This window comes from Eublepharis macularius, chromosome 8, assembly GCF_028583425.1.
Source record: "Eublepharis macularius isolate TG4126 chromosome 8, MPM_Emac_v1.0, whole genome shotgun sequence".
NCBI lineage: Eukaryota > Metazoa > Chordata > Lepidosauria > Squamata > Eublepharidae > Eublepharis > Eublepharis macularius.
The window spans coordinates 42195489-42214152 of record NC_072797.1 but is presented as its reverse complement, the minus strand read 5'-3'; the positions used below and the strand labels follow the sequence as shown (position 1 = coordinate 42214152).

The 18664-nt window shown below is 45.7% G+C and overlaps 1 protein-coding gene across 3 annotated transcripts in view; it reads left to right on the top strand.

The window, feature by feature from the left end:
• ARHGEF28 (Rho guanine nucleotide exchange factor 28) overlaps positions 1-8428 on the top strand; it is a 197102-nt gene extending 188674 nt beyond the window's left edge. For all 3 annotated transcript variants that reach the window (XM_054986796.1, XM_054986794.1, XM_054986793.1), the window contains 2 exons: positions 4280-4393; positions 6732-8428. In XM_054986796.1, coding sequence (XP_054842771.1) covers positions 4280-4393; positions 6732-6886 — 269 coding nt within the window. In that variant the 3' untranslated portion in view covers positions 6887-8428. The remainder of the gene's footprint in view (positions 1-4279; positions 4394-6731) is intronic.
• The last annotated feature ends 10236 nt before the right edge of the window (positions 8429-18664 follow it).

Here is an 18664-nt window from a genome sequence, read left to right as displayed (position 1 = left end):
GCCTCTTCAAGTTAAAAATGGATCAGGTGGAAAGGCTGAAAGAAATCCCCACCATTCAGGGACTGGCAGTCACTGCTTAACTACATTGACCACTGCTATGACTTGACATGAAGTGGTTCCTGAGATCTCATTTCAATCTGCAACTTAAAAAAAAGAACCTAGAAAAACCAAAATTCTGAATACTGCCAAAACTTCTTTTAGATCATATGTTGTTCAGATGGTGTTGCCATGGCAATCCCCGGGAAAGATGCAATACAGGTTTTATTGGATCAGTTTCTTCTGATGAGCGTGCAACCTATTAAGTTTCACAGAAGGTACACATGTTGGATTGGTTAACAACTCATCCTGCAATACTGGGAAAAGTGCACTGTTGTCTGGGAGGCCTTCAGAGGTTATGACCTATTTGCTTCAAAGCATGCAACATAAAAGGTATGTAGTTTTGTATTTAGATACCCCAGAATATAGTCAAGTCTAGGTCTTTCACTAGGCTTTCTATCATCAGCAGGAAGACTCATGTCTTGTCCGAATGGGGCATTTTCAACGGTTCTGGCCCCATACTGCATCAGTTTCTCTCTAGACTTCTGCACACACAAACCCCCCTATTCAAACTGCTTCCCAAACTTTGTTGTGTTCCACATGGGAAAAGGCTGCATCTGCTGCAGAATCAATCTTTCCCCAGTTTTTCTGCAGCTTTTCGCCCTTTGCACATGTGGTAGTGGAGAGTGCCCTCAAGTCATAACTGACTTATGGTGACCCCTGCTGGGGTTTTCATGGCAAGAGATTAACAGAGGTGATTTGTTATTGACTGCCTCTGTAACCTTGGTCTTCATTGGAAGTCTCCCTTCCAATTACTAACCAAGGCTGACCCTGCTTAGCTTCTGAGATCTGACAAGATCAGGCTCACCTGGGCTATCCAGGCCAGAACCCTGTGCACATACCTGATGGTTTTTTTCCAGCAAAGTCAAACTGAGGCTTTTTTGAAGTGTAGAATGCTTTCTCGATATGAGGCCTGGCCCTGCCTTTCACTGTCCCCTTTATTCCCCTGTACCCTGATTGGTTGAACAGCAACCAATCAAGTTTTTTTCCTGATTTTTTAAAAAAACTGAATAGCAATATTGGTGCCTTAAAGGAAAAAAAACCTTGCAACTGCGGGGTGGGTGATGGGTGGAGATGCTGCAATATGGCTAACACAAAAACTCTGCAGACAGCCCTGAATCCCACTTGCTATTTTAAATTTTCACAGAAATGGGACTTTTTTCTAGCGCAGAAACAAAAAAAACCAGACACCACTTTGGTTTGAATCCCTCAAAGTATAGAATTAATGAAACAAAGCAGTATGGGACCAGAACCGATGAATAAAGCGGATCCAGTCCTCATGGGCAGAAAGCCCAATAAAAAGTTCACCATGCGGAAAAAGCCTCAGAATCATCTGTGTACAATCTTTGGGGTCCTGCAAGGCCACCAATGCAGAGAATACACAACTAAGATATGTAGCCTCATGGATCTTTTCGAGATGCTGAGGTTTCTCCAGAACGAGCAAAGACACAGTTTTCTGTGACTAGCATGAATAAAGTGCTGGGAAAAGTCAATGGGAAAAGACATTGCAAAGTTAGCTATATTTCCAGTACACCTTTGATGCCCATATTAAGGGCTAAAAAAGGTAAAGGTGCAAGCACCGAGTCATTACTGACCCATGGGGAGACATCGCATCACGACATTTTCTTGGTAGATTTTTTTCGGGGTGGTTTGCCATTGCCTTCCCCAGGCATCTACACTTTACCCCCAGGAAACTGGGTACTCATTTTACCGACCTCGGAAGGATGGAAGGCTTAGTCAACCGTGAGCGGGTTACCTGAACCTGGCTTCCGCCAGGATCGAACTCTGGTCGTGAGCAGAGCTTGGGCTGCAGTACTGCAGCTTACCACTCTGCGCCACAGGGCTCATATATTAAGGGCTGCTGTGTGCAAATTTAAGTACATAATGAAAACTAGAATGCTCCACATTTTGCACTTTACATTTGCACCCTTTCTGCCTGGCTGTTTTCTGTGGGAGTACAAAAACCAGATAGATGTGCCAGGCCTTTGGATGTCAGAGTTTTCTTTTGAATTAGATTTCTTCCCCTCCCCCCTCCCCTGCAGAATTCTGGTAAACCTGGCTGCAACTTGAGACTGTAACTGCCGATTAAGCAAAGTGGCAGGTTAAGGAGGCTTGAAAGCTTGCAGTGGTGTGTGTGTGCGCGTGTACCTGTGTGCAGGTTTTAGCCTAGTTGGAGATGTTTAGAACCTGTGCCAACTTAAGTTGTTCTCTCCCACCCAGCAATGATGGTGTCAAGAATATGTAAATGCTTATTCCTTGTTTTACAAATAGTAACAGTTAATGAGAAGCAATTTGCAAAACTAATTATTTTAATTGCTGAAGCACTGCTGTTTAAAGCTAATGGAAAACAGCCACATCTAAGGCTTTCTTTTGTCTTGTCGTTTTTGTTCAGAATTATACTTAAACACTTCACTGACTGCGTGCTTTCTAAGTGACCAAACTGCTGTGGACTGATAGGTGATTAAATCTGAAATGAGATCTAATGCTTGGCTTGATGCACTCTGTCCTATACAAAGATTAACTTCTACTTCTCCTTGGGAAGAATGTTTGGCTGTAGTCCCTTTCTGTGGGCATGTGTGTGGGGGAAGGGATTGTCTTGCATATAATGTTTGCAGATGAAAAGACTAAGGAAAAGAAGGGAAGCAATTTATCCTAAACAATGCAAAACGCTACAGTTTACTTCATTCGTTCATCTGTTTTGATTAATTCACTGAAGGGAGGAGTAAAATCATTCTCTGTCTTCTGAATTGTTTGGGGTGAACATTTATTCTGTTTTGCAAACAAATGGTATAACTTTAATATTAACATATGAATGTCTTCCAAACTGCACAAACCATATATTAATTAAAATGGGCTCTTTCTTTCCTCACTATTTCATGCTGTTGAGATTTTAACACCTGATAAGTAAAATAGAACTTCGCCCTGGATCTATTGTTTATACCCTTCAGAAGTCCAGTTAACATTACCACGGACTCCAAAAATAAAACAAACTGAAATGAGATCTAATACTTGGCTTGATACAGACTGTACTGTACAAAGATTAATTTTTGTCTTGATTTTTTATTCATAGGTCAATTAAGTCCGCTATATAGGTATTAAATAACCCCTAGCACTGCAAGTAGATATTCCTGATTTTCCAGGAGATATAATATCATTGCCTCAAACTGTACATTATGGGAAGAAGACTGGTTGTCACTGGTGAACCTTTGTCTCCCTAGTAGCATGTAGTTGAACAAATAGCATGATTTGACATAATCATGTTAGCATTTCTCCATCCCTCCCCCATTGGCTTTCACAGCTGGCAGCAGGGAAGCAACGATGTGATGGAGTCTTCTATAAAATGTGAGATTTTATCTTTGGAAATATTGTAGACAGTTTGGTGTAGTGGTTATGAGCGCAGGACTCTAATCTGGAGATTCCCCGCTCCTCCACTCGAAGCCAGCTGGGTGACCTTGGGCTAGTCACGGCTCTCTGGAGCTCTCTCAGCCTCACCCACCTCACAGGGTGTTTTGTTGTGGGGATAATGATAACATACTTTGTAAACTGTTCTGAGTGGGAATTAAGTTGTTCTGAAGAGCGGTATATAAATCGAATGTTGTTGTTATTATTATTATTAGTATATCAATTTTTGGTAGTCTCTGTCTCCTCCTCTAGATGTAAATATTTGTTCCATCTACACCTACCTGGTATCCTTGTCTTATTACTGCTGAAATAACTTACATAAGCTGCATGATTTGGGGCTGTTAGTCCTCCTCATTTAGCCTTCTGTAACAAATAAAAGTTCAAGGGCAGCCCCATGTAGACTGCATTGCAGTAGTCTAGTCTCAATGTGTGGATCAATGCAGCTGAATCAGCAGAGTCTAATTATCAGCAGAGGTCATTTCTGCACAAGAAATGCCTGAAAAAGAGACATTCTCTCAATTGCGCTAACCCACCCTTCAGATTTACAAAGCATTATCTAACAAAACTTAAACACTTAGTTTGTAACTCAGTTCTCCTTATTTAGAAAAATAATTTATTAATTAAGATTACCTAAAATTGAACCCCAAGTACACATCACTGAAGTGCTGATGATAACAACGTTGTCTTTTTTAAGACATTGATTGCATGGCTGTTGCCATTATTGAAAGAAGAGTTTAAGAAAATGCCCATCAATAGAAAGCAGCTTTATCTTTTTTCACAGGCAATTGCACTGAAGATCTGAGCAGCCAGAATAACTCAGCCAATGAAGATTTCATTGGACATTCAAGAATCGACTCGGATCTGTCACCGAAAAGCCAAATAGCCAAATATCAAGGTGATATGAGGAACTCTAAGTATATTTCATTTTGTCTTGAGAAGTACACAAATTATTCACACTTGCCATCATGAGAAGCCTGAATATGAAGTTGTAATGTGACAGCAGTCTCCCTTGCATTATCAACAGCTGCTCACAATTTTTTAATGTTTAAATATATATCCTAGGGAATTTTTCTCTTTTGTTCAGTTCGGCATAAACATGAACCACGGTTTAATGAAACTTTGTCTAGTGTGATTATTCTCAGTTTGGACTTCTTCACTAGTTATAGTTAGTTAGGGTCTTTCAAATCAGGTCTGAAGTCAATTGTTAGTTTTAACCTTGGTTTTGTAGTTTAAATTTTTACTTTATTAATAAGATTAAAAACCCAGTAAAAGGGCAGAGAACAAAAACTGAAAATAACAACAATAATACATATTTCGTTTTCCATTTTTCTCTATAACACCTATCATATTTTAACAAACATTATACTTTTAGTTTTAATATCTCCAAAATTTACCTTTTCAATACTGCCCCCCTTCTATTTATTTTCCCCCAAATTTATCTTCTTAAAAATCAAAACCACAGATCATCAGTTCATTTTTCCTCGTCTCATGTAGAAAGTCAATAAGAGGTTTCCAAGTTTTAACCTTGATTTTGCATGGCACACAAATATAGACATCCCGGCTTAACCTGACTTGTTGTCCTGGTGATGCCCTTGCGTGCTTCCTGGACCACAGGTATCTAACTAGAGCAAAAGTGATGAAACCAACATTTCTTGAGACCAGTTAAAATTTGGATGATCATTTATGAGTTGGATCCTAGTTTCACAAACTAACCATAGTTAAAACAAGCCATGGAATGTGTTGTGTCTGAACCAAACCTTTAAGTTCTACTTAAGTTAAGAGCTGCTGTAGCATAGTGGTTAAGTAGTTGGGCTCCATGCCAGCACTCTGCTGGTTCGACTCCCACTACTGACATGAACTCTACAGGTGGCCTGGGGTAAGCCACTCCCATTGGCCCCAGCTCCCCAGCTGTATTGTGGGGAGAATAATAACACTCACTTTGTTAACCACTCTGAGTGTGGCACTAATTTGTCAGTATATAAGCACATAGTTGTTGTTATTATTATTATTATTAGTCAATCCTGCCTTTCTCATCTGACCAGGAACCCATCCACAGCACTTGGGGCTTCTTTCTCCCCAGCTTCTGTTATGGCAGGCAACTCACAGTGCCCTAGTGTCAACATGCTAGATCCTATTGCAAAATTTGGTACTATGTATCTTAAGAGACTGCATTAATTAATTTCCCAGTAATTATTTCTGTCACTTACCTGTTACTGGGAAACTTGAGTAATATCTTGAGTCCCAATAGAATTCTCATACAGAACCTGTGAAGTAGAGATGTTGCCACATTCCATTAAGACACTGTTTTGATTTGAAAATCTCAGTTTCTAACATAGGTTCACCTCACTTCGGATGAAACTACAGTTGTCTTTTTCCTGAGTATGTGAAGAGTCTTTTAGGGAGAGGTTTGTGCTTTTGCGGGGTTCCAAGTTCTTACTCTTTTTAAAAGTGTATTGTTTTGCGCTCTTCTGTTTCTGTGTTTACAATTGTTCTTCTGTAGTTGCATTAAAGATTTTTCTTTGGAAGGTGGTTTTGTGAAATTTTTCAAACAATTGTTGTAGTGGATTCTGAAAAAAAATTATGCTTAGGTTTTAATAAGTTTAATAATAAGTTGATTGTAGGTGGGGGTTTAGGTGTGTCATTTTAAAATGAGATTGGTTTGAATTCTATTGTTTGAGATTAGTTCTGTTGGGCTTGCCACTTTGGCCTGTGGTTCTACTATGATTCTTTGATTTGACATTGGTTCTCTTGGGCTGTTAGTTTTGTTTGTATTTGGAGGCTTTTGGCCAGTGGTTGCTCTTGTATGTTTGGTTATCAACTTTTTTGAATTTTCCCCCATAGGAAACAATGGAAAATGTAGTATGGTTGGGGCAGCTTGTTTAGGGGCCCATAGAATTGGACCCCTTGGTCCTATTTGATTGAAATTTGGGGGTATTGTTAATGGACAGCCAGCATGAGGTCTCTTCCAAGCTTGGTGTCATTTGGTTGAAAAACAGCCACTCCAGCCACTTCCACCCTACCCAATTGCCCCATAAGGAATAATGAAACCTGAATAATTCCAGAATCCTGGGAAAAAACTCCAAACCTAAATCTCAAAATGGTGTCAGGGGACCCAAATGCCATTATTGATTTTAATGACTATAGAATCCATTCTTTATCAGCTCTATTACTTGATGTGGGTGTGTGAAAAGTGGAACTGCAGTTTTTAATCTGTCCTTGTTTATATGTTATAGGCCTGAATGCAGTGCTGAGCCAGTGCCCAAGATCATCAAGTCATGGCAATATTCAACCACTCCAGCCTTCAGATATTGTGATGAAAAGTTTATCTTGTGACATGCAACAAGATTCAGAAAATGGAGGCATTGAAGAAAATATAGTGTATCTCTAATCTCTTCTCTGTCACCAGTAGCAGTTTTTCTAATTGTCTGTAGTTACTCTCTGTCTAAATTGCTTGAGGAAATAATATTTAATATAAAATGCAAAGTTTTTCCATATACATACATATACCAATTAAGTTATTTGTTAAACTTGTATGTAATATATAAATGATAGCATACATATTACATTTCGAATATAAGGAATATAAGACAGCTGGACTCTAAATGACCTGTTCTTGTGATGGGATCATCCCAGTTGGACTGTGGATGAGGGTATAATTTTTCCAGGTTCAAGCTGCACATTCTTTGTGCAGTTCTAGGTATAATAGCAGTATCATAGATTTCATAAAGCGATTTAGCAACTCCTTGTTAACAATAATATCAACTGGAGAAAATGGAGAACCAAGAGTAAAGATAATAAGAATGAACACCTGTAAGATACTGTAATTGCTGTTTTTACTCCTTAGTGGGTTTACGTGGCCTTTTTCTTCAAGGCATCAATTTAACTATGATCTAAGATACTCATGGGGGATACTTTCCACAGGCCACATAATAATAATAATAACTGCATGTATATACCGCTCTTCTAGACAGATTAGTGCCCCACCCAGAGCGGTGAACAAGTTAGTATTATTATCCCCAAAATGCAGTTGGGGAGCTGGGGCTGAGAGGAATGGGTTACCCAAGGCTACCTACTGAGCTCATGGCAGTAGTGGGATTAGGACTAGCAAAGTGCTGATTTGCAGCTGATCCACTTATTCACTGTGCTATAGCAGCTCTCTGACCACAATATGCCATCACAGAATTGGCATCAGAACCTTGATCATAATCATCCTTGTCACATGACTTTAATGGTGCAGAAAAGCCATTTAGCTTAATGGTTTTTTCAAGGTGCTGCTTCAAAGTAGGGGAAGTGAAGACCTCATGGTATAGGGGAAGCATGCCTGGAATATTTCTCAAGTAATATCAGCTGAGGCTGTCACATTAGTCCCTAAAATGATGGTGGTGATTCATTATCCTCAAAGGAGGAGCAGGATGTTCTCCCAAAGTATTGTTAGATTAACACCTTGTTTCCACAATGGACATTTGAGTCTCATGTCATTTGAGAAGGATTTGAGGTGTTTCAGGAAATGGATCCACAGCTGCATGCTAGTCTGCTGAAGTTCAAATTCTGTGGGGAGACTCAGCTTAGTCCTAGTGGGACTTTATGTCACAAATAATGCCCCATCTAGCATTATATAAAACTTGCTTTTTCAACTGCTTTAGGTCAGTTTTGTGATACATTGCATTTGAGCTTGGCCTCAGGAAGTATCGTTTTGTTGTTGTTGTTGTTTGGTCCTCGAATTAAAATTCATCACATGGACATTTCTATTTGGTGAGAAACTGAGAATACAAAGAGAAAATGTTTTTTAAAAAATTAGCCTAACCCAAAACCAATACCTTTTCACATGCACATACACAAATCAGTGTATTTCTTTCAGGACCCAAGAGCTTTGGTATACTGTAGAATAATAAATCTGATTTTTTTTCTTGGCATTTTTCAGGCATATCTGCTATACATTTTTGAATTTAATAAATATCCTATGTATCTGAAAAGGTGTAACTTCCTAATTCCTAATATTCAACAAGTCTACTACGTTAATTTAGCACAGTGCTATTATAAACCTTGAAATAACACTCAATGTAATAGTCTAAACCCTTGTCCATTTCTGCCCACCATATAGGGTTGCCAACCTCCAATATAGGTCTGGAGATCTCCCAGAACTACAAATGATCTTCAGACTGCAGAGATCAATTTCCCTGGAGAAGATGGCTGCTTCAGAGGGTGGACTCTGTGTCATTATACCCCACTAAGGTCCCTCCTCCCCCCAACCCTCCCCTTCCCATGCTGCACCCTCCCAAATCTCCAGAAATTTCCCAACCCAGAGTTGGCAACCTTACCACTACAACTGAGCAGCGGTTAATACTGGATAACAATTGCTAACATACAGCAGATTTGGGAGGGGATCCTGATTCACATGGGGCTGCTCCTGCTAGGTTATGTCCCCATTTATCTATAGCAGTCAGTTCAAATCTACAATCACATGGGCCTATGGCTTCTATTGCTCCAACACAGATGCAGCATGTCATGTCATGGAATATGTGAACTCATGAGTCACTGGTGGCAACCCCACTCAATGGTTGCTGGTGGTGAGTTCTCTTTGGCTAGAACGGTGTTATTGCAAATGTGAACATGGTAGAAATGACAATGTGCTGATATAATAAACCTGGGGTATCTAGTGAGGCCATAACTAATAGTGAAGTCCTAAGTATACTCTTCTATGTCCATTAAAATTACGAGAGTCGGTTTGGTGTAGTGGTTAAGAGCAGCGGGACTCTCATCTGGAGAACCGGGTTTGATTCCCCACTGCTCCACTTGAAGCCAGCTGGGTGTCCTTGGGTCAGTCACAGCTCTTCCAGAGCTCTCTCAGCCCCATCCATCTCACAGAGTGATTATTGTTGTAGGGATAATAATAACATACTTTGTAATCCACTGGTGTATCAATTGAATGATGGTATTATTATTATTATTAACTTAGAAGGCTCCAAGTGTATTTAGGATTGCAGAGTAAGCCCCGCAGTCACAAGAATGGTACTCGTATGGAGTATTACTGGACAGCATGATTTCTGGTTGAAGAGCTACAGTCTGAGCTGTAGCCCTCCCTTTTGCATAACAGTGGATGGTGCTCACAAACCCTTTGGCATTGGCATTACAGTCCTTTGGTAATGATGCCATCAACGTAGCATACCTGTAAAGATCTTTGGCCTTTTAGCATAAAGCACTGTCAGTTTTACTCGCTCATGGTCACAGTAAAACTATATAGTGGTCAGGATATATTATAGGTTGCCCCTGTGCTTCAGATACATTAAAAGGTAAAAATGATGAAAACATAGGCTGGATCTAGGGGGTCTTTAAACTGACATTCATTCTGTGATTCAATCCATCATTTAGACGTTTTGAATATTTAATTGAATTAAACATGAGCTTTCAGAAAGCACTGAGAATCTGCTAACTCAGGATAAGCTGTACTCATTTGATCCCTTTTTCCTCCTATGGCTGCTGTAGTAAATACATTTCCATAAGCATGGGCAAAAGAAACCTGTAATCTCCCTGGAGAATATTTGGTGACCATTGATGTAGGGTATAAGTCATAGGGAAATATAATATGACATACACAGAAGCAAGAGTGTTTGGGACCACACTGGAATTCTTGTCCCTTTTTGCCTTGATAAGTGTCCATGCTGGACTATAGATGATAAAGAAAGAGCCAGGAGTTGGACACAGTTGATACTATTGTTATCCATAAGTCCTAGTGTGTCCTGAAAGCCTTTACAGTCTTTCCAGGTCATAAGGAGCTTGGCCAATCTGTGTGGATGGACTGATTCTAGATCTCAGGAAAACTTCACCAGTAAAGCAATGCTGTAACCAGTGATCGTCTTCGTCCTTCTGTGCAGCCCCACATTGGGACTGCGCAGGCGCAGGCCAGCCGCGGAAAAGATTTTTCTAGCTTTCAGAGATGTGAAGGGGACGTTCGGATCCACCGCGCATGCGCGTCGGTGTTCCCGCCAATTTTGAATGCATATATATCCGAACGTCCCCGGCATTCCCTCAGTTCCTTTTTCGCCGCCGTACGAAAAGGTTCTGTTGTCTAGCGTTTATCCTCTCAGCGTCTCTTCGGAGTTTTGGATCGTGTTCTTCTGGTCGGTATTTTTTCCCCTTGTCGGTGGGAGATACCGTTCATTATGTCCCAAACTTCTTTGTTCAAGAAGTTTCTTAAGTGCGGCACTAAAATGACGCACTCGGATGGCCATGAGCTCTGCCTCATCTGCCTGGGCGAGGGGCATGTTGTCGAGCGCTGCTCCATCTGTATGTCCTTCACTCCGAAGGCAAGGAGTGATCGGAAGGCCAGGCTCCGTGCCTTCTTGTGGGATGCTAACCTTCTCCCCCCCAAGCCATCGGGCTCTTCGGGAGATAGACCCCGCTCCGCCGCTCCGTCGCCGGCGCCGTCTCGTAAGTCGCCAGAGCAGCTCCCCACGGAACCGACGGGGCAACCCGTTCCGGAGGCCCGACCTGACTCCGGTTCCGGGGATCGTCCTTCCGACCGGAAGGCCAAGAAGCGTTCCGCATCCAAGCCGAAGTCCTCCTCCAAGCCCTCGGCCGCAGAGGCTACTTCGGAACCTCAGCCCAAGAAGGCCAAGACGAAATCGAGGGCCAAGGGCCGTGCTTTATCCCCGGCTCCGACTGTGCGACCTGGTACTCCATCTGGACCGGTCCTGATCCCTGACGATGTGGTGAGTCTCCACACCCCGTCTCCTCCTTGCACGCCTCCTCCGTCGGTTCCCGAGGAATTCGTGCCGTTCCCGTCTTTCACGGAACCGTTCCAGTCATTCGAACGTTCCCTGCCTTCCGCCCCGGCGCCTTCGGAGGCCTCCGTTCCATTGCCGTCTACCTCGTCGGTTCCGATGCCTCTTCGCTGGCCTGCCCCGGTGCCTGCTCCTCTGCCCCCTTGCCAGCCTGTCGCGGGGATTGGGAACATGACCTCCTGGCAGGATTTTGTGGCGTGGTTCCAGCAGTCGCTGCCCTTCCTGCAGCATCCTTCGGTTCCGGTGGTTTCCGTTCCGGCTCAGCCAGTCGGGCTCCCGGCATCCGCTCCTCCACCTCCTGGCTTGCCTCTGCGACCGTCGGTTCCTGCGGCTTGTCCGTCGGCCCCGAGCGCCCACCGGTCTTCGGTTCCGACGCAAACCTCGCCGGAGTTTTCAGATTCCGAGGATGAGGAAGGTCTGGCGTCCCCGTCAGAGTGCTCTTCGGACGCGGCCTCTGATCCTTCCCCGGATGACACCGTGGGTGGGCCCCGTTCATCGTCCCCGAATGACGACTACAGGCTATTCTCCGAGCAAATGATGCGGATGGCCGCCGCGCTGGAGATAGACGTCTCCTCCACGACCTCCAAGCCCAAGAGTAAGCTGCTGGAGGCACTGTATTCCGGGTCCCCCGCGTCGGTGGCATTTCCCCCTGTGGAGGATTTTGTTGACAGCGCTCTCGCGCTCTGGCAAACACTGGCGTCCGTGTCCGCGACGGCAAAGAAGGTAGAGAGGTACTACCGTTTAAAGCAGGATGATTGCCCGTACCTCTTCAGTCATCCGAAACCCTCGTCCATCGTGGCTGAGGAGGGTCAGGCTCGGTTCCGTTCCGGTTCCTCGTCGGCCCCGGCGGACCGAGAAGGCAGAAAGCTGGATGGCATGGGCAGGAAACTCTACTCGTCCGCGTCTTTGGGATTCCGTATTGCCAACTTCCAGGCCATAATGGGGTCCTACAATCTGTTCCTCTGGAAACGGCTGTCCTCTTACCTTTCCGATCTCCCCGAGGATCGCCGCCACTTGGTGAAGGCCCTTCAGGCAGAGGCCATACGGCTGTCAAAACAGCAGATGACAGCGGGCAAGGATGCTGCCGATTCCGCGGCGCGCTCGATGGCGACTTCAGTGGTCCTGCGTCGACACGCCTGGCTCCGGTCCACTGCCCTGCCGCCTGAAAAGAAGGCGAAAGTGGAGGATTTCCCCTTCGAGGGGCCCCAGCTCTTCTCGGAGAAGACGGATGAATCCCTCTCCCTGATGAAAAAGAATCAGCAGACGGCCAAGTCCCTCGGAGTCGCCCCCTCAGCTCAGTCGTCGGGTCCGAGGTATCGTTATGGTCGGTTCCGATCCTACCAGGCCCCTTACCAGCCTTACCAGCAGCGTCAAGGGCGCTTCTTCTCGGGCCAGTCCTACGGTCACCGATCCTATTCAGCCCAGCAGCGTCACTCTTCCAGGCGCTCCGGCCGGTCCAAGGGCAGGCAACAGCCATCTTCACCCAAGCCTTCGACCTCGGTGCAGAAGCCCTCGGTCTTCTGACTAAGCCTGAACGCTCCCCTGTTGGCCTCCGAGGACACTTCCTCTACTGCCCAGTTTCTGGACAGGCTTCGGCCTTTTTTGCCCTGTTGGCAACGTGTTACTTCTGACACTTGGGTCCTGTCCATTGTGGCCCATGGTTACAAGTTAATGTTTACAGATGCACCTCCTCTCTCCCTCCCTCCCCGTTGTTCTACATGTTGTGATGTTGTGTTACACAATAATGTTATGGAGTTGGTTAACAAAGGTGCTGTCCGGGTGGTCAATGTCTCTACTTCCCCATGGGGATTTTACTCCAGATACTTCCTTGTGGATAAAAAGGGTGGAGGTTCCCGGCCCATCTTAGACCTTAGAGGCCTCAACGGTTATTTGAAGGTTGAAAAGTTTCGAATGCTAACCCTGGCACGGGTCATGGAGCTCCTGGAGGTGGGCGTCTGGCTAGCCATTCTAGACTTGAAGGATGCCTACTTCCACATTTCTATATTTGAGGGCCACAGGAAATACCTGCGGTTTGTGTATGGGAATTCTGTGTATGAATATACCGTATTGCCCTTTGGGCTGGCCTCTGCGCCCAGGGTATTCACGAAGTGCATGGCCACCGTAGTGGCATACCTGCGGTCCCAGGGTTGCTTTATCTACCCGTACCTGGATGACTGGCTCCTGGTGGGACCCTCGCCTGACTCTCTCCATGCCCATATTGCCCTCACTTTGTCCGTGCTGGCTAGGTTGGGATTGGTGGTTAATGGGGATAAGTCTATCCTGGCCCCGGGCATGGCCATTAGGTTTATTGGGGTCCATTTCGATTCCCTGCTGGGCAGAGCCTACCTGCCTCCAGACCGGTTGGCCAGGCTTTCCGCTTTAGCCCGGCATTTTATACATTGCCGGTACCAGACGGCCCTTTTGATTCAGACACTGTTGGGCCTTATGGCCTCCTCCACAGGGGTGGTTTTCTTTGCACGCCTGCGTATGAGGCCTCTGCAAAACTGGTTTGTCCGGAGGTACAACCCCCTCACCATGGGTCAGCACCAGAGGTTTTCCATCCCCAGGGTGGTGCTGCGCTCTCTGGCCTGGTGGACTGTCCCTGGAAACCTGTCTGAAGGTTGTCCTTTCGGCCCCTTCCTAGCTGAGGTCACGGTTTATACCGATGCCTCCAACTTGGGATGGGGAGGGCGCTGTGGACAGCTTTCGGCTCAGGGCATCTGGTCCCCATCTGAGGCATCCATGCATATCAACCTTCTTGAGCTTAGGGCGATCCGTTACTCCCTCGCTTCTTTTGCAGATGCCATTCGGAACAGGAGGGTTCAGGTCCTGTCGGACAATACCACGGCCTGCTACTACCTCAACAAGCAGGGAGGAACGGTCTCGCTCAAGCTCTGCAAGGAGGCAACGACTCTATGGAATTGGGCCATGGTCAACAACGTCCTTCCCAGAGCCGTGCACATTGCCGGGGATCTCAACACCTCGGCGGATGCACTGAGCAGGGTGTTTCTGCCTCAGCACGAGTGGTCCCTAAACAGGGTTTACCTCGACCAGGTTTTCCGCACATGGGGCACGCCTTTGGTCGACCTCTTCGCCACTGCCCGCAACAAACAGGCCCCGCTGTTCTGCTCCCGGGCCGGCATTGGCCGCCACTCCCTAGGGGATGCCTTCCAAATACCTTGGTCCCCAGGGCTCTTTTATGCCTTCCCGCCCTTCCCGCTCCTGTACAAGGTTCTTTCCAGGATCAGGGCCTTCCGAACCCACTGTATCCTCGTTGCCCCTCGGTGGCCTCGCCAGGATTGGTTCCCCCTTTTACTTTCCCTGTCCCAGGGGCGATGCCTCCCCCTGCCTCACGCCCCGGACCTCTTAACCAGGGACGGGGTGTGGCATCACGATGTGGCTGTACTGAATCTGACTGCCTGGCTTCTGGGCAACCGGGAGTGAGCCTCTCTTCTGGAGTGCTTGGGGTGATCTTGAATGCCCGGAAACCGTCCACCAGGTTGTCCTATCAGAGGAAGTGGTCACGTTTTTCCCGGTGGTTGGCCCTGAAGGGGGTTTCTCCCTTTAATTGCCCACTTCCTGTCATCCTGGACTACCTCCTGGAACTCTGCTCCCAGGGCCTTGCGTTTTCCAGTGTTAAGGTCCACATGGCTGCAATCTCTGCCTTCCATGAGCAGATTGATGGGAAGACAGTTTTTACTCACTGGCTTTCCAAGCAGTTCCTGAAGGGCCTGTTCAAGACCTTCCCTCCTAGGGCCCATCCCATTCCACAATGGAGTCTCTCCCTGGTTCTCTCCCAACTGATGCTCCAGCCCTTTGAGCCTCTATCTTCTTGTCCCCTACCTTTGCTCACTCAGAAGGTGGCTTTCCTGGTGGCAATCACGTCCTCTAGGCGTGTTGGGGAGCTGTCTGCCCTGCGGTGTGACCCTCCCTTCCTGCAGTTTTTCCCTGGTACTGTCATGCTCCACACTAGCATGGAGTTTCTGCCCAAGGTAGTCTCAAGATTTCACCTACAGCAAAAGGTGTTCCTCCCTTCCTTTTTTCCAACGCCCTCATCCCCAGGGGAACGAGCTCTACACACATTGGATGTAAAGCGTGCTTTATTGTTTTATTTGCACCGCACCAAATGTTTCAGGAAATCTCCTGTCCTGTTTGTGTGTTACTCTGGCCCTCGCAAGGGCTCACCTGCTTCTGCCCAGTCCATCTCTCGCTGGATTGTGTCTACGATTAAACTTTGCTATCAGCATGCTGGAGTCCAGTGTCCCTTGTTGGTTACCGCTCATTCCACTCGAGCGCAAGCTGCTTCTGCTGCCTTCCTGCGAGGGGTGCCGCTCCAGGACGTCTGCCAAGCTGCGACATGGTCCTCTGCAGACACTTTCATCCGGCATTACTCTGTGGACGTGCATGCACGACGTGACTCGGCTGTTGGCACAGCTGTCCTGCAGTCCTTGTTCAAGTAGACACTCACACCCGCCCCCATTGGTGAGATGCTAGTTACTCTCCCAATGTGGGGCTGCACAGAAGGACGAAGACGATAAACAGGGTTTCTCACCTGTAACTGTTGATCGTCGAGTCTCTTCTGTGCAGACACACATTCCCTCCCGCCTGCCCCGCTGTGAGTGTTTCGTTAACTTAGTTTCTCCGGCGGCTCAGGTGAACTGAGGGAATGCCGGGGACGTTCGGATATATATGCATTCAAAATTGGCGGGAACACCGACGCGCATGCGCGGTGGATCCGAACGTCCCCTTCACATCTCTGAAAGCTAGAAAAATCTTTTCCGCGGCTGGCCTGCGCCTGCGCAGTCCCAATGTGTGTCTGCACAGAAGAGACTCGACGATCAACAGTTACAGGTGAGAAACCCTGTTTTTCTCCCCCCATGGGGGACAACAACACACAGATCTGTGGGTTCCTAGTTCTAGTCCGGACAGCTCCTTATGCCAATTTAGAAGTCGTATATCTAGAGCAACTGCCATTTACTGGAGTACTAGGCAGTAGAAGGGATCAGATGAGGAAAGGGAGCACACATGATATTGAGGAAAGACAAGCAAGAAGCTAAAGGCAATAAAAGAAAGCAAAAAGCAGTGATTAATTGTTAGAAAGTAAGGGGGGGGGCTTCCATTACAACCTCAAATACCTGCCAACTGCTGCCAGATTGGTAGATGCTGACTATATTATTTGCTATCTTTAGGACCTGGATGTATTACACATTCTTTGCCTTTTCTAACACAACACAATGTAAGATTTCTTGTATCTGGCTGTCACATTACATGAAATCTGTAGCAAAATAGAAGGAGACCATGAGGGTGAAATTTACTGAAATGCAGTCTCCTTTATAGCAGTGGGATGTAACTGGCAAATGATGTCTGCCCTCTGACAAAGAAGATACACCACAAGGTAAATTCACACTGCCTAGGATTTCATGTCTCTGACAAAAAAGAAAACGAGTCCTTTTGTGAGTCTCAAATTGCCTTGAAAAAACAGCTTCCTGTAAATCTTTATTAAATTTCCTGAGCTGCTAGGGAGAATCAGCTGCTGCTTGGATTAAAAGAAAATCCCAAACCTCTTCCTTATTTCAGTCAGCAGACAATGCAATGTCCTGCTAAAGGAAGTAGAAGCCAGCTATAGGCTATGGGGGGTATTATTACAGTAATTACTAGACTGATACTTGGGTCCCCGAAGGATGAATTAATGAACTTTTCCATCTGGAATGCTCATCTTGATTCCAGCTGGAGTCCCAAGTGTCTTGCATTAAGGGATTTCAATTAATTTGTCCTGTGTAATTACACACCTGTAAAAGCACTAAGGAATAGTGGTTGACTGTCCTGACTTTGGGTACTTTTTAAAATAAGTCACAAAATTATCTCAATGTAAAATTAGCTTTCTGGCTCTATTATAATCCTAAATGCTATGTGGGTGTAAAAGACAGCTGTAAAAGTACAGTTATTTTTTAGTTTATTCAGAGGTAGGAATTTCTGTACAAAACAACAAAGGCCAATACAGAGATGTATTGTCGAAGGCTTTCACGGCCGGAGAACGATGGTTGTTGTGGGTTTTCCGGGCTGTATTGCCGTGGTCTTGGCATTGTCGTTCCCGATGTTTCGCCAGCAGCTGTGGCTGGCATCTTCAGAGGTGTAGCACCAAAAGACAGAGATCTCTCAGTGTCACCACTGAGTGACACTGAGAGATCTCTGTCTTTTGGTGCTACACCTCTGAAGATGCCAGCCACAGCTGCTGGCGAAACATCGGGAACGACAATGCCAAGACCACGGCAATACAGCCTGGAAAACCCACAACAACCAGTACAGAGAGTTCACTGAGTTGATGGTGAGGCCTTTATAAAAAGGAGAATTGGTGATCCTCTCAATAAATACGTTTTCTTACAGCAAATTATGCTTTAGGAGCAGCAGCTGAAAAGTGGTTTAGAAATTGTTTTAAATAAAGAAATATTGATGATTAATGCATTTCAGTTTCTGTGATCTAGTTACCAGTATTACAAGACAACCTGGGTCATTGCACCATCATCAGACAGTATGAAGATGCAGAAAGAGAGCAACAGAAATGGCTTGCTGAGGACTTGTGACAGAACTGAGATTGAATAGAACTGGAGACTCATGCCATTCTACATAACTTCCACAAGGCCAGTTACACTGGCATAACCCTCCTGCAAACCTGATATTACAAGCGGGGGAACTGCAAGGACTTTTGTGGGGAGCATCTCATTTTTTTTCTCCTCACTTTCGCCTCTTTTTCTTCCCTGAAAGATCCATAGCCTGTCCCTTTTCTTGCTTCTTTTTCTCCTTCCCACCCATCAGCCAACTGGGGAGACAGGTCACCTGCTGTAGATGTAGTGGGAGACCCCCCCCCGGTAATTCTCCCTCCTCCCCACCAGCATTTCAAAGGTCAGTGGGGGGAAATCAGGTGCGCCATCATGTGATGTCATTTCCAGGAAAAACAGGAAGTGATGGCATGGCATTGGTGGGGGTCAACACTTTAAAATTCACCCCAAAACTCTGTAGTTTAACCATAGAGTTTGGGGTGAATCCTAGAATATTGCCCCACCATTATCATATGGAAACTGGAAGAGACTTCATGTGCTAGCAAGATGTTGATGCGTCTTTCCTTGCTTCCTAAATCCTCCTTGTGACTTACTTACAATCATCCTACCTTTATCTGCCCCGTCTTTGGCTCTTGCCCCCGAATCCTCTACCTAGGAACATTATGGCAAAATTGCTCCGTGCTGACTGCTAGACCCAGTTGTGTTGTGGGGAATGTACAGGATTTGCAAGGGATGCTTCACTTTTCTCAAATCCCACTCCACACACTATTTCCTCTTTCCTTCTGGCATCTCCCCTATCTTCACCTTTCTCTGTTTCCTTCTCTCCCT